This window comes from Mobula birostris, chromosome 5 (assembly GCF_030028105.1).
Source record: "Mobula birostris isolate sMobBir1 chromosome 5, sMobBir1.hap1, whole genome shotgun sequence".
In the NCBI taxonomy this organism is placed as follows: Eukaryota; Metazoa; Chordata; class Chondrichthyes; order Myliobatiformes; family Myliobatidae; genus Mobula; species Mobula birostris.
In genome coordinates, this window is record NC_092374.1 from 15,757,307 (window position 1) to 15,782,842 (window position 25,536).

Sequence of the window (25,536 nt, forward strand, 5' to 3'; positions counted from 1 at the left end):
GCTTGGAAGACATGCAAAACAAAGATTTTTATTGCACCTCAGTACATGTAAGAATAATAAACCAATTTAAATTTAATTAGCTTTTTCTTTTATTTGCATTTAAACTCTAATTGAATTGATCACTTCATCTTCAGCATTTGTGCACTGAACAGTGTGAAATGAAAGAGGAGGTTAGTAGCTCCGATTGGCTGCTTGCTTGTAGGGTTCTTCACCCAGCCTGGAGGTCAGGCCACGAAGATTTTATTACCAGCACAACTGGCAATTCCGTACTGACAATATCACCTCGACTGGTGACAAAACATTTACAACCTAACTTCCAGGCTTGGCGAACAACCCTACTAACAAACTGAAAGGTGGATTTGGCCAGTGCTAGAATGGGTGTTGTTAAAGGGAGGGTAGATTATTGGATATTGAATTTTGTTTCGGTACAATGCTCATCCATTCTGATTGCATTGTTTCAGTTCCTCTAACTGCCTGTGGCTCCCACCTCCTTTGCATTTATTTTCTGCTCTCTGATTTATGGTTAATCATTAATACCACCAAACACAAATCAAAGTGTTATAGTTGCACACAAGTAACCATAAGCACATATCTGCCGATGAGTGCACAAGAGACATAATTTGCTAATCATTGATCCGGGAAAGGGAATGGGAGGATCTGAATCGGAATTAGATTTTTTATCACTGACATATGATGCGAGATTTGCTATTCTGCAGCAGCAGTACAGTACATAGACACGGTCCTCAGGCCTGAGTAGTATTGCCAATGGTTGGCCTTGAGGCGGTAGGTGTAGTTGGCAGCTAGAATAACACCCCGTACCTTCCAAGCACTCTGGCAGCAGTGAACCAGGGCCCCTAGCAGACGGGATTTTCACCATTAGCTCCTCCATGGGGAACAACCAAAGGGTAATATACTCATGGCAGAGGAAGTATGGCAATAGAGAAACATTCAGCCCAGGCCAGATACTTCCAAGTGGAAGGGTTAGAGGTGGCAAAGTATTGCTGAAACTTGTCCACTTGCTAATTTCTCTTTCTGACTGGCTGTTGGGCTGCAGGTGACAGCCAGAGGACAAACACACTGAGCTGTAGACAGGGGATCAGAAGGTTTGCCAAAAGCAAGAGAGAAACTGTGGGTCCCAGTCCAACACAATGTCCTGAGGGAAACCATGGAGGTGAACTACATGCTGGACAACAAGATCCGCTGCTTCAAAGGCATACGGAGGCTTGGGGAGGGCAATGAGGTAGGTTTGGAGAACCAATCCACCACCGTCATGATTACTGAGACCCCATCAGAAGATGGTAAAGCAGTGAAACCCATGATGATGTGGGCCCAGAGGCATTGAGAGACTGGTAGGGGCAGCAGGAGCTCAGAGGGTCACTGGATGGAGGAAATGGACTGGGCACATTGAGGGCAGGTGGTGACTATCTGACATACACCTGTGATCATGGTGGGCCACCAGAACTGGCTTTGCAGAAAATCCAGGGTCTGTCCTGTGCCTGGATGGCTGAAGAGGGGTGAGGAGTGGGTTCACTGATGCTCAGAGCACATGTCCATCAGCAAGCAAATGTGATTGCCTGGTGTGTCAGCCAGAGCAAGCTCATGTTGTTGGGTCTGGTGGATCTGGTTCTCAAGAATCCAAGTCACTGGGGTGAGGATGTGCGAGGAGGAAATTGTGACTGAATGAATTTCCGTTTAAGTTGGGTTGAATTTCCATGTCAGGACATCCACCTTAATATTCCTGGAACCAGGTTATTAGGAGATGGTGAAGCTGAATTGCTTGACGAAGAGGGCCCCACATGGGTTGAGTTGGCGGGTTTGCTGAATGGATATGAGATCCTGGTGATCAGTCCAGATCAGGAAGGGCTCAGTGTTTCCATCAGCCAACGTCTCTATTCTTCCAAGGCCCACTTAATGACTCGAGCACACTGTCTCCTGCTCCATAGTCGTGCTGCATAGAGTTGAACTTGTACAAGAAGAAGGCACAAATGTGTGTCTTCCTGTCTAGTCCTCAGTGGGAGGGAAGGCCTGGGTAGCAACATCAGATGCATCCACCTCTACCACAAAGTATCCAGAGGGATTCAAATGGCAGACAATGGGAGTGGTGGTGAAGCATCTCTTAACCTCTTCAAAAGCATGATCTGCAGCAGCACAGGTTATCCACAAGGTAGGTGATTTGCTGAGGGAGGTAAGGGGAGTAGTGATTTGGCTGCAATTCCTGATGAAATGGTGGAAGATGATGGAGAAGCCCAAGAAGCGTGGTAGATGGTTGAAGGAACATGGTCAGGGCAATCCTACAACAGAGAGCACTTTCTCTAGGTACATGGTTATGCCTTGTGGTGAAAGGATTTGACCCAGGAAGAAAGTGACAGTGGTGTCCAACTGGCAACTTTCAAACTTGCAGTCGGTTCTCAGGGAGATGCAGAAGAACTGAACAAATGTGACAGACATGATCTTGAGGTCCTTGGAGAAGATGAGGATGTGGACAAGATAGACAACCGCATACCTGTGTAGCATGTCTTGGAGGATCTCATGAATGAAGGCTTGAAAAACTGCTGGACTTTTGGAATTCTGAAAGGCATCACAAAGTATTCACAGTGGCCATTAGACGTTATAAATGATGTCTTCCACTCATCTCCCTGGCAGATGTGGATCAGGTTGTATGGGCTCCGTAGATCCAGCTTGGTGAAGATCTTGGCCCTGCAGAGTATTTTGAATGTGTTATCCATTAAGGTTCTTTAATAGTGATTTTGCTGAGTCCACAGTGGTCAATGCAGAGACTGAGATCCCCTGCTTTCTTTTTAACAAAGAAGAATCTTGAAGCAGCTAGGGACTGGGGTGGTTGAATGAAGCTATTCTGTTTCGCTTGGGCAATGTAGTCATTCACGGCTTGGGTCTCAGGATGGTAGAGGGAGCTGGATTCCACCACTAAGCACATCTTTCCCTCCCCCCCCCCCGCTTCCCGCAGGGATCGCTCCCTACGCGACTCCCTTGTCCATTCGCACCCCCCCATCCCTCCCCACTGATCTCCCTCCTGGCACTTATCCTTGTAAGCGGAACAAGTGCTACACATGCCCTTACACTTCCTCCCTTACCACTATTCAGGGCCCCAGACAGTCCTTCCAGGTGAGGCGACACTTCACCTGTGAGTCGGCTGGGGTGATTTACTGCGTCTGGTGCTCCCGATGTGGTCTTCTATATATTGGCGAGACCCGACGCAGACTGGGAGACGGTTTTGCTGAACACCTACACTCTGTCTGCCAAAGAAAGCAGGATCTCCCAGTGGCCACACATTTTAATTCCACATCCCATTCCCATTCTGACATGTCTATCCACGGCCTCCTCTACTGTCAAGATGAAGCCACACTCAGGTTGGAGGAACAACACCTTATATTCCGTCTGGGTAGCCTCCAACCTGATGGCATGAACATTGACTTCTCTAACTTCTGCTAATGCCCCACCTCCCCCTCGTACCCCATCTGTTATTTATTTATATACACACATTCTTTCTCACTCTCCTTTTTCTCCCTCTGTCCCTCTGACTATACCCTTTGCCCATCCTCTGGGTTCCCCCCCCTCCCCCTTTTCTTTCTCCCTGGGCCTCCTGTCCCATGATTCCTCATATCCCTTTTGCCAATCAACTGTCCAGCTCTTGGCTCCATCCCTCCCCCTTCTGTCCTCTCCTATCATTTTGGATCTCCCCCTCCCCCTCCCACTTTCAAATCTTTTACTAGTTCTTCCTTCAGTTAGTCCTGACGAAGGGTCTCGGCCCGAAACGTCGACTGTACTCCCTAGAGATGCTGCCTGGCCTGCTGTGTTCACCAGCAACTTTGATGTGTGTTGCTTGAATTTCCAGCGTCTGCAGAATTCCTCGTGTTTACCTTGGAGAGGGGTGGTGCCTGGGAGGAGGTCGATCGCATAGTTGTGTGGTCTGTGAGGTGGTAGGGTGCTAGCTTCCCTTTTAGTGAAAGTGATGGCTAAGTCATGGTATTCCTGTGGGCTTGTGGCAAGGTCAAGGGTTTCATCCAATTTCCACTGATTTATCAGGTGATGTTACCTGATGCTGCATGCTGGTGAGTCCCCAACTCGGCAGTGAACCAGATGACTAGGTGAGGTGACGGCCATGAGTGGAGAGCCATGGGTAACCTGAGACGAGAGAAGTGTTGGATGAGTCGATAAGGAGGAATTGGATGGACTCGATGCACTCTGATGCTCATGTGCAGACCCTGACCATCCCAGATTCCAAGAGACATCCATCAATGGCAGTGATGCAGAAGGGTGTGAGATGGGCTTTGTAGAAAGTCCAGATTGTACACAGAGTCCGGTTCAGAAAATCGCCTGCTGTGACGGAAACCATCAGAGCCTCCTGTACGTGTAGAGCCATGGGGCTGTGGAGAAGGACAGGACAGAGAGTCAGGCTATGATGCTGGAACAAGTGGTTGATGAGAACTTAACAGCTAGGAAGCCCCTCGTATCTACCTGGTGGTGCCGTTTCGCAGATGCAGTGGTCATTTGTTGAGTGTGTGATCAGCTGCACTGCAGTAAGTGCACAAGTTGTTTCTCCACTGACACTCGCGCTCTAGAGGGTTAAGGGAGTGCTTCCTATCTGCATGAGGTCTTGAGACATTGATAATGAGGGTCCTGCAGCCTGAAATGGATCTGGGAATGGAAAAAGGGTTCTGGCCAGTCATCAGGAGGGTCATTCCATAAGATACTTGTTAACCTGGAGGTCTAGAGCAATGAGGTTTTCTTAGTCGGCGTGCATTTCCAGAGTAGACAGCTTGTCTTTCAAGCACACTGAGACGCCATGATGATAATGGAGTAGCAGCACCTCTGCATTCCAACCACACTCCACTGCAAGCGTCCTGAATTCCACCATGTAATCCAGCACTGAACGTGTGCCACGACACAGGACAAGTACCCAATCTGCTGCCTCCCTTCCACTTCCCGTATGGTTAAAAACCCAGCACACCTCAGCGGTCAATTCCTCATATTTATTCCAAGCGATAGATTTATTGTCCAAGTTAGTGACGACCCAGGTCAGAACTCACCTATCGAAGAGAGTGATGACAAATGCAAGAGTCCGTAGAACACAGCTTGATATGCAAGACACATTGGGACAGGAAGTTGCAGTATCAGGTTGGGGATCCGTCAAAGAGTTTGGGCACTGGAATCTGAATCTGTGGCTCCAAGAAAGGAGGTTGACTGGCCCTGGGATGATGTAACGAGATGTAGAGTTGGTTGAGAGTAGTAAGCAGATGGTCAACAGTTTTGTGTCACTTCTGGATGGTGCATTCCATCAGTGGACAGGAAACTTGGGGGTGAGGAAACTGCTGGGCCAATTGCTGATTCACACATTCAATCAGGAAATGTAAAGGAAGCTTGACTCTAACAGAGAAGCAGCTACTATTTAGCAGTGAGTGATCATTTTAATAATAAACTGCAAAATAATAGCCTTCAAGGAGCCACAAAACAAGAGAGAATGGATACTTAACACAATGTAACTGAAGACCTTGAGCTACTATTTAAAGCTGGCTGATTTGGTGGTTAAACAATGACTGTGGCTGAGAACTGGGTTTAAATAGGATGCAGGTGATGAATTGGAAACAGGTAATTCCTGTTAGCTGGGTGGAGAGAGGGAGGAGTTATCTGTGCAGGCCTAACATCAGTGTGGTGGGACCAGGACTGATCCTCTGAGCTGTTGACACCCAGGAACTGAAAGCTGCACACCTTTCCCTCCTCTGGTGAGTGTTCTCCCTAATCCCACTTCCTGAAGTGCAAGACATCCATCATTAATTGGAGCATAGAAAGGCAGAGACAGGTTGAATACATTCAGTAATTTTTCCATAGTTGTGGAATTTAGAACAAGGCAACATAGGTTTAGGGTGGAAGGAGAGAGATTTAATAAAGGCCTAAAGGATAACACTTTCACTCAGAGGGTGGGCTCTATATGGAATGAGCTACTAGAGGAAGTGGCTGAGGCAGGTATATTAATGAGATGAAAAAGGCAGATGGGCAGAGACTTGGACAGGGATATGGGCTAAATAGAGCCAAATAGCTTTAATGAGGGTAAGCATGGACCAGATGGGGTGAAGGGCCATTTTCTGTGTTGTATAGTTCTATGGCTTGTATTTTATGTGATAATGTTATGGACAAAATAGCTGGCATTTTTTGTACAGTACAATAATGTCTTAAAAATAAGAAAGATCTCACTGGCTGTGAGGTACTGGATATGAACAAGCAGGGAGTAAAGGAGTATAATTTGTATGTAGGCAGATGGGCTTATTTGTACAGCAGGTCAGGAAGTATATAAGGAGATGAATAAACACTTGGCATTTCAAACCAAGACAAAGGGTCTTGGCCAAATATGTTGACTCTTTACTCCTCGCCATTCCTTGCCTGAACTATTGAGATACTCCAGCTTTTTGTATATGTTACTATGGTTTTCCAGCATCTGCAGATTCTGCTCAGTTTGGGCTTGCGATAATGTGTAAAAGTCTTGGGTACATATATATAGCTCGGCTGCCTAAGACTTTTGCACAGAACTTTAGTAATTTTGTATTATACTAGTGTTGAAATTGCGGGGCCCTGGCAGAAATATTTAAAATGTCGCTGTCTACGGGTGAAGTGCCGGAGGATTGGAGAGTGGCTCATGTTGTTCCCTTGTTTAAAAAAGGATGGAAAAGTAATCTGGGAAATTATAGGCCGGTGAGTTTAATGTCAGTAGTAGGTAAGTTATTGGAGGGAGTACTAAGAGACAGAATCTGCAAGCATTTGGATAGACAGGGGCTTATTAGGGAGAGTCAACATGGCTTTGTGTGTGGTAGGTCATGTTTGACCAATCTGTTGGAGTTTTTCGAGGAGGTTACCAGGAAAGTGGATGAAGGGAAGGTAGTGGATATTGTCTACATGGCCTTTGACAAGGTCCTGCATGGGAGGTTAGTTAGGGAAATTCAGTCGCTAGGTATACATGGAGAGGTGGTAAATTGGATTAGCCATTGGCTCGATGGAAGAAGCCAGAGGGTGGTGGTAGAGAATTGCTTCTCTGAGTGGAGGCCTGTGACTAGTGGTGTGCCACAGGGATCACTGCTGGGTCCATTGTTATTTGTCATCTATATCAATGATCGGGATGATAATGTGGTAAATTGGATCAGCAAGTTTGCTGATGATACGAAGATTGGAGGTGTAGTAGACAGTGAGGAAGGTTTTCAGAGCCTGCAGAGGGACTTGGACCAGCTGGAAAAATGGGCTGAAAAATGGCAGATGGAGTTTAATACTGACAAGTGTGAGGTATTGCACATTGGAAGGACAAACCAACGTAGAACATACAGGGTTAATGGTAAGGCACTGAGGAGTGCAGTGGAACAGAGGGATCTGGGAATACAGATACAAAATTCCCTAAAAGCGTCGTCACAGGTAGATAAGGTCGTAAAGAGAGCTTTTGGTATATTGACCTTTATTAATCGAAGTATTGAGTATAAGAGCTGGAATGTTATGATGAGGTTGTATAAGGCATTGGTGAGGCCGAATCTGGAGTATTGTGTTCAATTTTGGTCACCAAATTACAGGAAGGATATAAATAATGTTGAAAGAGTGCAGAGAAGGTTTACAAGGATGTTGCCGGGACTTGAGAAACTCAGTTACAGAGAAAGGTTGAATAGGTTAGGACTTTATTCCCTGGAGTGTAGAAGAATGAGGGGAGATTTGATAGAGGTATATAAAATTATGATGGGTATAGATAGAGTGAATGCAAGCAGGTTTTTTCCACTGAGGCAAGGGGGGGAAAAAAACCAGAGGACATGAGTTAAGGGTGAGGGGGGAAAAGTTTAAAGGGAACATTGGGGAGTGGCTTCTTCACACAGAGTGGTGGGAGTATGGAATGAGCTGCCAGACGAGGTGGTAAATGCGGGTTCTTTTTTAACATTTAAGAATAAATTGGACAGATACATGGATGGGAGGTGTATGGAGGGATATGGTCCGTGTGCAGGTCAGTGGGACTAGGCAGAAAATGGTTCGGCACAGCCAAGAAGGGCCAAAAGGTCTGTTTCTGTGCTGTAGTTTCTATGGTTTACTGCTGCCATGAAAAACAAATTTCTTGACAAGTCAGTGACAAACCAGATTCTGATATGGGTCTCTATTGTGGACTGAGAGTGGGAAGGGGTGGTGAAAGGGGAATCATGGTTGGGAGAAAAGGGGAGGGGAAAGAGTGGGAAGCACCAGAGAGATATTCTGTAATGATCAATAAACCAATTGTTAGGAATCAAATTACTTTGCTTGGTGTCTCAGGACTGGGTGTGTCTGCACCCGCCCCTGCCCCCCCCCCACCCCTCCCAAAGTTCCTGGTACTTGTTCTCTGCCACCTCTCTTGTGGCACTCCACCCTCACCATTCCCAGGATACTTTGTTCTTGACAAATTCACTAACTCATCATCCACTTCATGTTGACAAATGCAGTACTGTGCAAAAATCTTGGGCACACAGAAAGCCAGGGTGGTTAAGGCACTGAAATTCGTATTGGTGTCATTGTTGGCACATATATTATGTGCTGAGGGCCTGCTCCTATGTTGTGTCGTGTTCTTTGCCTTCGAATTGTAAATCTGCCTTTCTAACAAACTCCAAGAATAATGGTCCATCTATTACTGAATCATAGCTTCACACTTTGACCTCTTTGGTGACGCTAATGAGGTGAGTTTGCCAGGGATTACGAATGGTAACTCTGTCATTCTCATGGAATTTCCTGTAAAAATTCTTTACAGAGACAGCAGAAATTAAGTAGACAGGCCCGTTTAATCTGCCTGTGAGATTTAGGTCTTCAGTTTACTCTTGTGCTATAAACTGATCAAATGGCAATAAATATATATCTGAAAATGGGCTGATAAATGAGCCTCATGTTGCTGGGGAACGACATGTTTAATGGAGCTAAAATAATTACAATTCAAACTCAAACAAAATAATCTGTTGCTATAATTGGCTTGGCCTGGATTTTAGACTATTCAGTAAGACTATATGTATTTGTATTCAAATTAAATGTAAAATGCTGGCAGCATATTCAGTTGATTTCATTAAATCTTATCTCCTTCGGGAGCATCAAAATGAATTGGCACAACAGGTCCACAGCAGATGCAATCTCATTGGCTCTTCAGTCAACCCTGGAACGTCTGGAGAGCAAAGATGCATATATCAGGATGCTCTTTATTGACTACAGCTCATCATTCAATATTATTATTCCTTCAAAGCTTATCAATAAGCTTTATGATCTTGGCCTCAATACATCCTTGTACAATTAGATCCTTGACTTCCTCACTTGCTGACCCCAGTCAGTTCAACTGGCAACAACATCTCTTCCACAGTCTCCATCAGCACAGGTACACCACAAGGCTGTGTGCTTAGTCCCCTGCTCTACTCACTTTCCACTTGTGGCTGTGTGGCCAATACCATATTCAATTGTTCTGATGACATCACTGTCGTAGGCTGAATCTAAGGTGATGAATCAGCATATAGGAGGGAGTTTGAGAATTCAGCCGAGTGGTGCCATATCAGCCACCTTTTACTCAATGTCAGTAAAACCAAGGAGCTGATTATTGATTTAAGAAAGAGGAAACCATGAGTCCATGAGACAGGCCTCTTCCTCCTCTCCTTCTCCTACATCCTTTTGCCTTGTCTTCCTCTTTCTATGATTCCTGCTCCTCTTTCCTGTTCCTATTCCTATTCCTTCTCCCCTCAGTCAGTCTGTCAGAATCAGGAAGCCTTGCTTCCACTTGTTCTATACATATGAGGTCTCAGTCCACACCATAGGTGTGGGGTAGGTGTTTCATGAAGATAGTTGGAGAGAATCCTGTGTGGGACTCCTTTCACCATTTACCCTGGACTTAATGATCCCAATGTAAGTCCTCAATATCCTAAATGCCCTTTCTCCATTTTAAAACACGCTTTGACATACAGGAGTACTTTTTCCAAAGAGAAATAAAAAGAACTGCATTTTGCTGTGCAGTGTAATTATGCAAACACTTCATGTAATCACAAGAATTTCCTTTGTTTTTAAGAGAGGAATATGATATTCCTTGGTTTCATTAGCTTCAAAAGACTTTTAGAGGAATGTAAAGTGTGATGTGCAAAATGCTCCAAGAACTCAGCAGGTCAGGCAGCATCTGTGGAAAGGGTGCTGATGGAGTACAGGCTAGAAAGTGATAGGTGAAGCCAGGCATGAGGGGAAGGGGTGATGAAGTGAGAAGCTGCGTGGTAATAGGTGAAAAAGGCAAATGATTGAAGAATATGATGGGAGAGGAGGGTGGACCATGGGAGAAGGAGAGGAGGAGGGAGGGTCACCAGGAGAAGGTAAGAGGGGAGCCAGAGTGAGGAAGGGAAGAGGCGAGATGGAGAAAATTTCCTTCTATCCTGCCCCACCTCCCCCACATACCTGCCTTTACCAATCACCTTCTAGCCTGACCTGCTGTGTTCCTCCAGCATTTCATGTGTCATTCTGAATATGCAGCATCTGCAGAATCTCTTGCACATATGAATACAATAATTCCTAGGATATGAAGGCTCAATCAAGACTATAGAGCAGGATTTCCTACAAAATGATAGACACTCAGTGACCTGTACCTAAAGTGGCCACTGCGTATATAAATTAACCTTTGAACATATAACTCTGAAATACTACTTCTCCCCATAACCACGAAACCAAGAAAGAAAAGAACAGCAGCACGATCATCAACCCCCAAGTCTCCCTCCTCCACATAAAAAGAAGAAGAAAATTGGGTGATAAAACCCAGAATTTAAAACAAGAAGTCTATAGGCCAAGATCATATCCAAAACACAGAAAACCTGGGTAATATTCTCTGGGCACAGTGGTGGGCCTTTTATCCCCCTGGGAACAAGCTTTGCACACGCTGCCCCTGCCCCTTGGAATCCTCTCAGAAACAGCAGAGTGCTGAAACATCCAAACTATCTCCAAACCGCAAATCGTAGACTCCAACAATTCCAGAATCACATTCAAGACGAAAACCCATGTAGAAGACATAAAAAAGTAAAATATATGGTTTCATGATCTATTCCGAAGATGTCAACCGAAAGTGTATTGTACATAGGTGCCTTCTTGACTGTATGTTCTTGTTCTATAACAGCAGCCATTCCACTTCAAGGTTTAACATGTTGAGCATTCAGAGATGCTGTTCTACACCATGTTCTGTCACAAGCAGTTATTTGAGTTATTGTCACCTTAAAGCAGTCTGGCCATTCTCTGACCTCTCTTATTAACAAGATATTTTCACCCACAGAACTGCCGCTCACTGGATGTTTGTTTGTTTTTTATTGTTGCACCATCCTCAGTAAACTCCGGAGACTGTTGTGCACGAGAGTTCCAGGAGATTAGTTTCTGAGATACTCAAACTATCCCATCTGGCACCAATAATGATCCCATAAAATCACTGAGATCACATTGACTTTCCCTTTCTGGTACTTGGTCTGAACATCTTCACCATGTCTAATAAAATGACCAATGAGTGCTTGTCAGCACAATTTTCCACCACTATCCCCAATTCTGAGTTGACCAGAGCTGACAGTGTGGCTGGGGTGAAAATAAATGATGTTGAAAGTTTAAGCAAATCTGCTGATAGAAAGGTTGTGAGTGGTGGTAAAAATCTTCTGAGGTGTATATATTTCAATGCTAGGAGTATTGCGGGGAAGGCGGATGAGTTGAGGGCGTGGATTGACACGTGGAATTATGATGTTGTAGCAATTAGTGAAACTTGGCTACAGGAGGGGCAGGACTGGCAGCTTAATATTCCAGGGTTCCGATGTTTCAGATGTGATCGAGGCAGAGGAATGAAAGGTGGGGGAGTAGCATTGCTTGTTAGGGAAAATATTACAGCAGTGCTCAGGCAGGACAGATTAGAGGGCTTGTCTACTGAGTCCTTATGGGTGGAGCTGAGAAACAGGAAAGGTATGGCCACATTAGTGGGATTGTATTACAGACCACCCAATAGTCAACGAGACTTGGAAGAGCAAATCTGCAGAGAGATAGCAGGCAACATAAAGTTGTGGTGGTAGGGGATTTTTAATTTTCCATACATTGATTGGGACTCCCATACTGTTAGGGGTCTAGATGGTTTAGAGTTTGTAAAATGTGTTCAGGAAAGTTTTCTAAATCAATATATAGAGGGACCAACTAGAGGGGATGCAATATTGGATCTCCTGTTAGGAAATGAATTAGGGCAAGTGACAAGTCTGTGTAGGGGAGCACTTTGGTTCCAGTGATCATAACACCATTAGTTTCAATTTGATCATGGACAAGGATAGATCTGGTCCTAGGGTTGAGGTTCTGAACTGGAAGAAGGCCAAATTTGAAGAAATGAGGAAAGGATCTAAAAAGCGTGGATTGGGACAGGTTGTTCTCTGGCAAAGATGTGATTGGTAGGTGGGAAGCCTTCAAAGGGGAAATTTTGAGAGTGCAGAGTTTGTATGTTCCTGTCAGGATTAAAGGCAAATTGAATAGGAATAAGGAACCTTGGTTCTCAAGGGATATTGCAACTCTGATAAAGAAGAAGAGGGAGTTGTATGAAATGTATAGGAAACGGGGGGTAAATCAGGTGCTTGAGGAGTATAAGAAGTGCAAGAAAATACTTAAGAAAGAAATCAGGAGGGCTAAAAGAAGACATGAGGTTGCCTTGGCAGTCAAAGTGAAGGATAATCCAAAGAGCTTTTACAAGTATATCAAGAGCAAAAGGATTGCAAGGGATAAAATTGGTCCTCTTGAAGATCAGAGTGGTCGGCTTTGTGCAGAACCAAAGGAAATGGGGGAGATCTTAAATAGGTTTTTTGCGTCTGTATTTACTAAGGAAGCTGGCATGAAATCTATGGAATTGAGGGAATCAAGTAGTGAGACCATGGAAACTGTACAGATTGAAAAGGAGGAGGTGCTTGCTGTCTTGAGGAAAATTAAAGTGGATAAATCCCAGGGACCTGACAGAGTGTTCCCTCGGACCTTGAAGGAGACTAGGGTTGAAATTGCGGGGGCCCTGGCAGAAATATTTAAAATGTCCCTGTCTACGGGTGAAGTGCCGGAGGATTGGAGAGTGGCTCATGTTGTTCCCTTGTTTAAAAAAGGATTGAAAAGTAATCCGGGAAATTATAGGCCGGTGAGTTTAACGTCAGTAGTAGGTAAGTTATTGGAGGGAGTACTAAGAGACAGAATCTACAAGCATTTGGATAGACGGGCTTATTAGGGAGAGTCAACATGGCTTTGTGCGTGGTTTGACCAATCTGTTGGAGTTTTTCGAGGAGGTTACCAGGAAAGTGGATGAAGGGAAGGCAGTGGATATTGTCTACATGGACTTCAGTAAGGCCTTTGACAAGGTCCCGCATGGGAGGTTAGTTAGGAAAATTCAGTCGCTAGGTATACATGGAGAGGTGGTAAATTGGATTAGACATTGGCTCGATGGAAGAAGCCAGAGAGTGGTGGTGGAGGATTGCTTCTCTGAGTGGAGGCCTGTGACTAGTGGTGTGCCACAGGGATCAGTGCTGGGTCCATTGGTATTTGTCATCTATATCAATGATCTGGATGATAATGTGGTGCTGATCCAAGTTTGCTGATGGTAGAAAGATTGGAGGTGTAGTAGACAGTGAGGAAGGTTTTCAGAGCCTGCAGAGGGACTTGGACCAGCTGGAAAAATGGGTTGAAAAATGGCAGATGGAGTTTAATACTGACAAGTGTGAGGTATTACACGTTGGAAGGACAAACCAACGTAGAACATATAGGGTTAATGGTAAGGCACTGAGGAGAGCAGTGGAACAGAGGGATTTGGGAATACAGATACAAAATTCCCTAAAAGTGTCGTCACAGGTAGATAGGGTCGTAAAGAGAGCTTTTGGTACATTGGCCTTTATTAATCGAAGTATTGAGTATAAGAGCTGGAATGTTATGATGAGGTTGTATAAGGCATTGTTGAGGCCGAATCTGGAGTATTGTGTTCAGTTTTGGTCACCAAATTACAGGAAGGATATAAATAAGGTTGAAAGAGTGCAGAGAAGGTTTACAAGGATGTTGCCGGGACTTGAGAAACTCAGTTACAGAGAAAGGTTGAATAGGTTAGGACTTTATTCCCTGGAGTGTAGAAGAATGAGGGGAGATTTGATAGAGGTATATAAAATTATGATGGGTATAGATAGAGTGAATGCAAGCAGGCTTTTTCCACTGAGGCAAGGGGAGAAAAAAACCAGAGGACATGGGTTAAGGGTGAAGGGGGAAAAGTTTAAAGGGAACATTAGGGTGGGCTTCCCACAGAGAGTGGTGGGAGTATGGAATGAGCTGTCAGACGAGGTGGTAAATGTGGGTTCTTTTTTAACATTTGAGAATAAGTTGGACAGATACATGGATGGGAGGTGTATGGAGGGATATGGTCCGTGTGCAGGTCAGTGGGACTAGGCAGAAAATGGTTCGGCACAGCCAAGAAGGGCCAAAGGGCCTGTTTCTGTGCTGTAGTTTCTATGGTTTCTCTTGATTCTTTCACTAGCCAGAAAACTATCAATATCTGTTCCGAATGAACTCAATGAGTGAGTTTCAGCATAGAGATTTCCAAAGGTACATAAGATTTTTTGTGAAGAAATTTCTCCTCGTCTCAATTCTAAATGGCTGGCCCCTTATTCTGAATTTCTTGGTCTCTCCTCTGTGGAAACATCTTCCAGTGAAAACACCTACCCTTCAGTCTGTCAAAATGCGCTGCATCAATTATTTGCACCAATCCTACAGTCTCATCAGCACCACCCAGGTTCGATCACTCACTCACCCACTCACCCACCTACCCACCAGCGGCCATTTCCAGTGGCCAATTAACCTTCCTATCTGCTCATCTTTAGGAAGTGGGGGAGTTGTATTGTCATGTGCTCAGGTCAGATGAGGTACAGGAACAATGAAAAGCAACACACACAAAACCTGGAGGAACTCAGCAGGTCAGGCAGCATCTACAAGGGGAGGGTGGGAATAAACAGTTGACATTTCGGACCAAGACTCTTCATCAGGAATTTAGGAGTCTTAATGAAAGGTCTTGGCCCAAAATATTGACTGTTTATTCATTGCCATAGATGTTGCCTGACCTAATTTCTTCCAGCGTTTGTGTCTGTTGCTCAAGATTTTCCAACATCTACAAAATCTCTACTGGCTGAGGTTCAATGAAACACTTGCTCATAGCAGTACTACAAGTACGTGCGTTCAGAAATCACACCGAATATAAATTATACAAAACAATAAAGAGAAAAATAAACAGAGCACCTGACGAGATCCACACATGGTCACAGGGAGAATGTACAAGTTCCTCACAGACAACTTCAGATTGAACATGTATCTCTTGCACCATGAGGAATCAGAATCAAAATTGGGTTTAATATCACTGGTATATGGCGTGGAATATGTACCTTTGCGGCAGCAGTGCATTGCAATGCATAGTGATAAGAAAGACCCATTAATTACAACAAGTGTGTGTGTATAATATAAAAGTACTGTGCAAAAGTCTGGGGCACATACTGTATCTATAGCTAGGGTGCCTAAGTCTTTTAAACTATTGTATTTGTCAATATGGAGTGGAGAGTGAGCTTGTCAATCGGGCAGGAAAAAAATGTTGGGAATGGCGAGGGTAGAGCACTGGGGGAGGGCTGTGAGCATGTGGCAGAGAAGGAGTGTCAAGGGCAGGGGGTGGTGTGGGTGCAGACATGCCCACCCTGAGATACTAGGCAAGGTAATCTGATTCCAAACAATTGGTTTATTGATCATTATAGAATGTCTCTGGTGTCCCACTCCTCTCCTCTTACTTCCCCTTTTCCCAACCATGATTTCCCTCTCCTCGTCCCCTTCTCGCTCTCCATCCACAATAGAGACCTATATCAGAATCAGGTACATCACTCACAGATGTCATGAAATTTGTAGCAGTACAATGCATTAAATAAAATTACTACAGTACTGTGCAAAGGTCTTGGGCACCCTAGCTGTACAATATGTGCTTAAGACTTTTGCACCATACTATATAAAAAAAATTAATTAGTGCAAATTGAGAGCAAAAATAGTGAGGTAGTGTTCATGGGTTCATTGTCCATTCAGAAATCTCATTGTGGAGGGGGAAGGAACTGTCCCTGAAATGTTGAGTGTGTGTTTTCAGGCTCCTGTACCTCCTTGATTGTAGCAATGGGAAGAGGGCAGGTCCTGGGTAATGGGGGTTCTTAATGATGGGTGGCACCTGCTTGAGGCATCAGGTTTTGAAGGTGTCCTTGATGGAGTTGGCAGCATTTACAACTTAAGCTTTTTCTGCTCCCGTACAGTGGCTCCTCCATACCAGATGGTGGTGTAACTGGTTAGAATATTCTCCACAGTGCATCTGTAGAAATTTGAGAGTATATTTGGTGGCATACCAAGTCTCCTCAAACGCCAAAATAATTATAGCCATTGTTGTGCCTTCTTTGTAATTATATCAAGAGGTTGGGCCCAGGATCAATCTTCAGAGATGTTGACATCAGGAACTTGAAATAGCTCCCCCTTCCCACTTCTGATCCCTTAATGAGGAATGGCGTGTATTCCCTTGACTTCCACCTCCTGAAGACCACAATCAATTCCTTGGTCTTACTGACATACAAGGATGCTGTCGTGACACCACTCAAAAGCTGATTTATCCCACTCCTGTATGCCTCCATCGGAAATTCTGCCAACGCTAGATGTACCATCGGTAAAATTTAAAAATGCCACTGGAGCCATAGAGTCATGTGTGTCAGCAATAAACAGCAGCCTGATGTAGGTATTGCTATGGTCCAGGTGAGCCAAGGCTGAGTGGAGTGGAGAGTGAAGTGGGATTGTATTCACTATATAGCTATTCATGTTCGGCACAGCTTTGTGGGCCGAAGTGCCTGTATTGTGCTGTAGGTTTTTTATGTTTCTATTATAGAAATCGGCAAATTGCAGCAGATCCAAGTCCTTGCTTAGGCAGGAGATGACTCTGGTCATAACCATCCTCTCAAAGCATTTCATCACAGCAGATATGAGTGGAACTTGGTGACAGTCATTGAGTCATCTCACCCTGCTCTGCTTGGGCACTGGTATGATTGGCCTTATGAAGCAGGTAGTATCCTTCAGATGCAGCAGTAAGAGATTGAAGATCTCTTTGAACACTCCTACCAGTTGGTTGGTACAGGTTTTCAATGCCCTGCCAAGCACACTATCAAAGCCTGACACTTTGTGAGGATTCACTCTCTTGAAAAATGTTCTGATGTTGGCCTCCAAGACAGGGAGCACAGGGTCACCATGTGCTGCAGGAATTTGTACAGGTGTAGTTTTATTCTCCTTTTCAAATTGTGTATAAAAGACATTGAGTTCATCACACCAATTCATGAAGTTAGGTTTTGCTTCATAGACAGTAATGGCCTACAAACCCTGCAGGAGCTGACATGCATCTAACTTCGTCTGCAGCTTCAATCGGAATTGTTTATTCACTCTTAAAATACCCTTCTGTAGGTCACGTGGATTTCTTGTATAGTTTTGGATCACCGGTCAAGAAGGCCATAGATATGGCACTCAGCAGACTACAAACCCCCTGGTTCATTGTGACTTTGTTGGGGTATGTCTGATACGTTCGCGAAGACGCACACTCACCCTCACAGGTCTTGATGATGTCAGTGATAACTGTGGCATTTTCATTCAGATTCGAAGATGAATCCCTGAATATTGTCCAGCCTACTGCCTCAAGGCAATCCTGTAAGCACTACTCCACCTACTTGGTCATCACAACTGGTGCTGCAGTGTTTGGTCTCTGTCTATAGGCCGGGAGGCGGTGTTTGTACTAAATGTGCCACTAGGCTTCCTTCGTTTATTGCCTATCCTCTGTTTTTCTTGACATTATCTAAAAAAAGCAGCTATGAGCCAAGCACATTGATCAGTCTGGAGTGAACAGGAGCCAGTTCAGATCAGTGATGTAAGGTTTCAGTGATCAGATCAGAGGATTTCTTAAGGAATGGAAGGAGTCGTAAGGAACTGTGTAACAAAGTCTTTAATCGCAAAAAGTTTAGCATGGACATACTGTAACTTTATGACTTTATAATTCTTTCAGAACAACTTAGATTCAATGGTGTACCACAATACAAGAAACCTAACATATCCACCATCAGGCCATTAACATTAGAACAGAGAAGTTGACTCTGGCCTTGGGGCTGCTATATTAAAGTTCAAAGAAAATTTATTACCAAAGTACGTACAATACATGTCACTGACAGAAGGGTAACACCTGGTCCTGAACCTGGTGGTGTCGGATCTAAAGCTCCTGTGTCTCCTTCCCAAAGGCAACAGTGAGAAGACAGCATGATCTGGGTGGTGGGATCCTTGACAATGGATGCTGCTTTCTTGTGGCAGTACTCCATGCAGATGTGCTCAGTGGTGGGGAGGGCATTTCCTGTGATGGACTGGGCTGTATCTGTCACATTTTGTGGGGTTTTTCTGTTCTTGTTCACTGGTGCTTCCATACCAGGTGATTTTGCAGCCAGTCAAGATATTCTCCACTGTGCATCTAAAGAAGTTTATCTTCTGTGATAAATCAACTCATTAGCCCCCTGCTATTAATGGGAGCTTACTGTGGGCAAATCTAACACTTCACTTGTGAGTCTGTTGGGGTCATCTATTGCATCCGGTGCTCCCGGTGCGGCCTCCTCTACATCGGTGAAACCTGACGCAGATTGGGGGACCGCTTCGTCGAGCACCTCCACTCCGTCCGCCACAACAAACAGGATCTCCCAGTAGCCACCCACTTCAACTCTGCTTCCCACTCCCATTCAGATATGTCCATACATGGCCTCCTCTACTGCCATGATGAGGCTAAACTCAGGTTGGAGGAGCAATACCTCATGTACCATCTAGGTAGTCTCCAGCTCCTTGGTATGAACATAGAATTCTCCAACTTCCGGTAATTCCCTCACCCTCCATTCCCCTATTCCTATTTCACTCTGCCCCCTCCCCCAGCTGCCTATCACCTCCCTCATGGTTCCGCGTCCTTCTACTACCCATTGTGTTTTCCCCTATTCCTTCTTCACCTTTCCTGCGTATCACCTCCCGGTTTCCCCTCCCCCACCCCTTTATCTCTCCCCTTACTGGTTTTTCACCTGGAACCTACCAGCCGTCTCCTTCCCACCCTCCCCCCACCTTCTTTATAGGGCCTCTGCCCCTTCCCTCTTCAGTCCTGACGAAGGGTTCTGGCTCGAAACATTGACTGATCATTCCCACGGATCCTGCCCGACCTGCTGAGTTCCTCCAGCGTGTTGTGAGTGTTGCTTTGACCCCAGCATCTGCAGATTATTTTGAATTTAAAATTGGTGACTAATTTTCCAGCATTAGTTTCACCAACAAAAATACTTCACTGGCTTTGGGACTTCCAGTGGTATTTCTTGCCCCACAGAATTGATTTGTTAAAAGGCTAAATAAAATTGCAGACCTGTGAAATCTGAAATAAAAAGAAAAAAAAATAATGGAGACACTCAGCAGGTCAGACAGCATTTGTGGGGAAAGAAATGGGTACCTTTTGGGGCCCTCCGTTAGTTCCCTTTTTATTTCTCTTTGTGCAATTATTTGTCATTTCACAGGTGTTGCCTGGCAAACTGTGTGTTTCTGCCATATCCTGTTTTTATTGTGAAGACTGGAACCCGGGTTGAACCTCAGCATTTGTTTTAAATGGATGTAAACATTGCTTTCATTTGATGTGAGAAAAGTCTAATGTGATAGGAATTTAAATATATTCATTAATTTGCCTGGATAATGGAACAAGTTTTTTTTTAATGAGACCTATAAGTACATGCAGTGGCTTACACTGGAAATCCAAGTGCATGTTAAATATTTAATTACAAGATGATGAACTTGGTGACAATTTTGATGAAATGGAATACAATATTGTACTCAGTGGCCACTTTATTAGGTACAGGGTGGAACGTGATGTGGACTTCTGCTGCTTCCACTTCAAGGCTCAATGGGTTGTGTGATCTGAGATGCCCTTCTGCACTCCACAGCTATATACATGGTTATTTAAGTTACCCTCCTGTCAGCTTGAGCCGCTCTGGCCATTCATCTCTGACCGACCTCATTAACAAGCCGTTTTCACCCAAAGAACAGCCACTCTCTGGATTTTTTTTAAAATTTTTATGCCACTCTCTGTAAATTCTACAGAATGTTGTGCATGAAATCCCAGCAGCCTTTGAGATACTCAAACCACCAGATTTCGTAGCAATAATCATTTCATGTTTAAAGTCCACTTGGATTGAATTGCATTGCTTCCTCATTCTGAAGTTCGAATCGGAACAACAACTGAACCTCTTGATCATGTCTGCCCACTTTTATACATTGAGTTGATGCCACGTGAGTGGCCGATTAGATATTTACATTATTGAGCAGTTGTATAGGTGTATCTAATAAAGTGGCCACTGAGTTTATAAAAATTGGCAAAGGTCAGAGGGACCTAGATGTCCTGGTAGATACTTCCTTGAAAGTAGTGACACAGTTAAGCAGGTGGTGAAAAAGGTATTTGGCATGCTGTCCTCCACTGATTGGAATATTGAGGAACAGGAGCTGGAATGTCACTTTGCAGCTGTACAGGATGCTAACATGACTACTTCTGGAATCCTGCATGTACTTCTAGTTGTCCTGCAATTGAAGGACGGAAATGGTGCAACTTTAGACTTGCAAGGAAGTAAACAGGTCTGAAAGGTTTAAGAGGCTGTATAGGCTGGACCATTTTCCCTGGAGAGAAGGAAGATGAGGGCTGATATTATAGATATTTGTAAAATGATGAGGGGTTTAAATAAAGTAACTGATCATGGTCTTTTTCCAAAAATAAGAGTCCATTCTATAGTGGATAAGCTTACATTGAAAGGGGTAAGATTTAAAAGGTACCTGAGGGGCAACTTTTGCACTTGGTGATGGTGATGTACAATGAGCTGCCAATGGAAGTCGTCAATGCCGATGAATTATCACAAACATTTGGTCAGGTTTGCGGGTAGGAAAGATTTAGAGGGATATAATCCAAACCCAGGCAAGTGGGACAATATCAGTTCACCACTTTGTTCGTCATGAACAATTTGTGGCAAAGGACCCGTTTTTCATCCTGTACATGTACGACTATGAATATATGATGTGATTGAGAAACATTTCCTTCAACACTGCAGCCTTTCCCTGGACAAACAGATGACTTGAAGATGACACAAAGGTCGGTGGAGTTATGGATATTGTAGAAGATTGCTTGACTGGAGAGAACACCTGAAGAGGATAGGCTGAGTGAGCTGGGGCTTCTCTCTTTGGTGCGAAGAAAAATGAGAGGTGACTTGATTGTGGTGTACAAGATGATAAGAGGGATAAAATGAGTGGACAGCCAGAAACTTTTACCCAGGATAGAAATAGTTAATACAAGGGAGCATAGTTTTAAGGTGACTGGAGAAAAGTATAGGGGGCATATCAGAGGTAAGTTTTTTACAGTGTAGTGAGTGTCATGAATAGTGTTGAGGCAACTACATTAGGGACATTTAAAATAGGCATGTGGATGATAGAAAACTGGAGGGCTATGTGGGAGGGGAGGGTTAGATTGACCTTGGAGCAAGCTATGTTTGGCACAACATCATCGGTTGGAAGGCCTGAATTATGCTGTATTGTTCACTGATCTATGTTCTAAATGTCAGTTTATCAAATTCATTTTTTCTGAACCAGTGTGGAGAGGGGTAAACTCTCATACTCCTGTCACAGCCAAAAGTGCACGTCTCTGAGCACTGAGATAGAAGATCATTTGAGACCATGCCACAATCACCTCAGATTTTGTTCTCTAAAGGCATTTATGGAGAAGAGGTAAAAGGCAGAAACCTGGGATAAGGCGCAGAATAATCATAATCTCATTGAAAAGTGGAACTGGCTTGAGCAGCTAAATAACCTTGTATTCTCTGGTGCACGTTGTGATCCCAAATCGCGGATGTCCACTACACCAACAAACAACCGATGAAGCCTTGTATCTTTTAAAAAAAAAGTTCACATCTCAATCGGGAAAAAAACTGCGACCAACAAAGTAAACGCACAACACATTATAAATCACACTGTCACTCCCAGCTAATTAAGATTCAGTGTGGGCATCCTGAGATGACCTCTCAGCTATTAGAGGTGGAAACATCAACAGCTGGCTTCACAGCTGCATCAAATGCAAATTTCCACCAAATTGACTGTCAACTGCAAAGATGCAATATATTTTTGCTTTAACAATTCACACTGCCACTATCAATTGCACTAGCCTTCAGAGCTTCAGACAACTGGAAAGCAAGTAGGGAAATTTTCCACTTCATTTGTACATGGTTTGATTTAGCTGTTGTGGAAACAAATAGCTGATGTGTAAACCAGTCTTACAGATCCAGCTGCAAGACTGCTCCCTGTTCCTCAGTGTCACGGGTTCCTAGCCTATGGTCCACATACCCCTTGCTAACTGGTGTTAGTCTATGTGGGGGGAAAATGGTTTTCGGAACCCTTGCTATGTTATGAGCTGCATCACAAAATTAAGCATATCCATTTTGGGAGAATTAAGGTTTTCATGCGAGTTAATTATAGTCATAAACTAATACAGAACAGAAGCATGCCCCATGTCTGAGGTTCTTACCAGTACGGTAAATCCCTACCATTAAGGTAAAGCCAAAAGCAAAATAAATTACATTTTTCTTTGAACATAGCATTAAGTTATACATTTCTTCTTACCCCTCTGGTCTGAGCAAAGATTTTACCTCAAAGTCTGTAAATGTTGGAAATCCAAAGCAACACACACAACATGCTGGAAGAACTCAGCAGGCCAGGCAGCATCTCCGGAAATGAACAAACAGCTGAAATTTTGGGGCCGAGACCCTTCAGGTCTGAGAAGGACAGGGGAGGACACTCCTCTTTCCTCTCTGGTCTGAGTGTCATCTGATATTGATGGTATAAAGTCAATGCCAGGTAGTCAATACTAATTCAATAGTTGCAATGGGATTCAGATGAGAATAAAATTTCAATGGAATTATGCATTCATGATATCTTTCATTGGAACAACACAAGCCACCTGCTCTCCACATTGAAATCAGCTAAACATATACAGACATGAAATTCCAGCTGTAAATAAGTAAGCAGGTATGTCCTCAAGGCTTTAATAGCGTACCGCTTTGGATAACTGGAGCTGTCTTTCTAACAACACACATCAAAGTTGCTGGTGAACGCAGCAGGCCAGGCAGCATCTCTAGGAAGAGGTGCAGTCGATGTTTCAGGCCGAGACCCTTCGTCAGGACTAACTGAAGGAAGAGTGAGTAAGGGATTTAATGAGTTTTGTCAAACCCTAAAGCTCCTGACTATATTATCTATATAGAGGTTTCTCAGGACATGTAGTGTCTGTTCTGTTACTATATTGTTAATATTCATCAAAAGCCACAAGGGATCGGAAAAGAAAGTAATACACTCCCCATTCTCACTTGGCCCTCCCTACTCTGTTCCTAATTCCACACCACTCCCAATATCACTCTGTTCTCGCAGATGATTGGGATAATATCTTCATCTCTATTGCACTGCCAAGCAGTCCATTAATATAAAATAGTCACTCGTTCCTCAAATAATACTACAGCATTGTGAAGAATTCCAATGTAACTTAAGGACACATGGATGAAAGAAATCCAAGCCTGTTGCTGTCCAAGGTCCTGGAGCAACAGACACTGACCAGTAATCACCAATCAGAATCAGATTTAATAGCATCAGCATATATTGTGGAATATATAATAGAGGGAAAAGCATGAATTATAGTAAATATATAGATATGCACACTTTAATTCATGTTTTTCTCTTTTATGCATTGCACTGTACTGCTGCCATATGTATATGTGCATTATTGTATGTGTGTGTGTATATGTATGTGTGTGTATATATATATATATATATATATATATATATATATATATATAGTATTATATTTAAGTAAGTAGTGCAAAAATAGAAATAAAACAGTTGTGAGGATAGTGTTCATGGGTCCATTCAGAAATTGGATGGCAGAAAGGAAGAAGCTGTTCCTGAATTGTTGAGTGTGTGCCATCAGGCTCCTGTACCTCCTCCCTGATAGTACCAATTAGAACAAGGCATGACCTCGATGATGGGGGTCCTTAATGATGGATGCCCCCTGTTTGAGGCATCAGTTCTCAAAGATGTCCTGGGTACTACAGAGGCTGGTGCCTATGATGGAGCTGACTGAGTTTACAACTCTCTGCAGCTTATTTTGATCCTATGCAGTAGGCCCACCCACATACCAATTGGTGATGTAGCTAGTTAAAATGATCTCCACAGTACATCTGTAGAAATTTGTGAACGTCTTTGGTGACATATCTCCTCAAACTCCTAATGAAGTGTAGCTGCTGTCTTGCCTTCTTTGTAGCTGCATCGATATGTTAGGTCCAAGTTAGATTCTCAGAAATATTGACACCCAGGATCTTGAAGTTGCTCATTCTTTCCTCTTCTGATCCCTCGGAGGACTGGTGTCTGGTCCTTCTTACTGAAGTCGACAATCAATTCTTTGGTCTTACTGACGTTAAGAGCAAGATTGTTGCTGTGACACCACTCAACTAGCTGATTAATCTCGCTCCTGTATGCCCTCTCATCACCATCTGAGATTCTACCAACAATAGTTGTATTGTCAGTAAATTAAAAGATGCCATTTGAGCTGTGCTTAGTCACGCAGTCATGGGTGTAGAGAGAGTAGAGCATTTTGCATTTATGGCATGGTGGCATAAGGCTTAGCACCATCACTTTACGGTGCCAGCAATCACTGATGGGGTTTTGGTTCCCCTTTGCTGTCTGTAAGGAGTTTGTACATTCTCCCCATGACTGCATGGGCTTCCTTTGGCTGCTTCAGTTTTGTTTCACCTTCCAAAGAGGTATAGATTAGGCTTAGAGTTGTGGGTGTGCTATGTTTGCAATGAAACTTAACCACGCTTGTAGCTACTCCCAGTACAATATTCAGACTGTGTTGGCTATTGGCACAGTGCAACACATTTCACAAGATCGTTCAATGTTTCGATGAGCATGTGGCAAACAAATTCAGTCTTCATCTTTTCAATCCCCACTTGTTCATGACTTGCTGTCTAGTATGCCCCTGGTGTTAAGGGCAGCAATGAAGGTGCTCTATCTCTGTCTGCCCTTGGCCACTCAGATGTAGACAGATTCTTCATCGCTGTTTCTGTAGCAATTTTGATTGACCATTCAGGATTGTGAGCCCTGAGCTGAACCCCCGAACCTGGAGGACCAGTGGACCGCTCTTAAACTGGTGTCTACCCTTTGACCTGTTAGGGATGGCGACCCTACCTAGAACCCAAGCGTAAAGCCCTGACTCCAGCCAACCTAGCTCTCCAGATCACTGAGGCATGTAAGCCTCCAAAGTAAAACAAGATTGTGATCCCCTTAAGTCCATAAAATGCCAGCCTCACCATAAATGGCAATGATAGTTACACTGGAATGTATTCTTCACTTTTGGAATCATCAGTCATCCAATGGTTGAGG

General features: G+C 43.9%; 1 protein-coding gene across 1 annotated transcript in view; it reads left to right on the top strand.

The window, feature by feature from the left end:
• Positions 1 to 1,165: 1,165 nt before the first annotated feature.
• Positions 1,166 to 25,536, top strand: part of galntl6 (polypeptide N-acetylgalactosaminyltransferase like 6) — a 756,494-nt gene continuing 732,123 nt past the window's right edge. Inside the window, exons 1-2 of the mRNA XM_072257441.1 lie at positions 1,166 to 1,240; positions 25,327 to 25,402. Of these exons, the coding sequence (XP_072113542.1) occupies positions 1,166 to 1,240; positions 25,327 to 25,402 (151 nt within the window). The remainder of the gene's footprint in view (positions 1,241 to 25,326; positions 25,403 to 25,536) is intronic.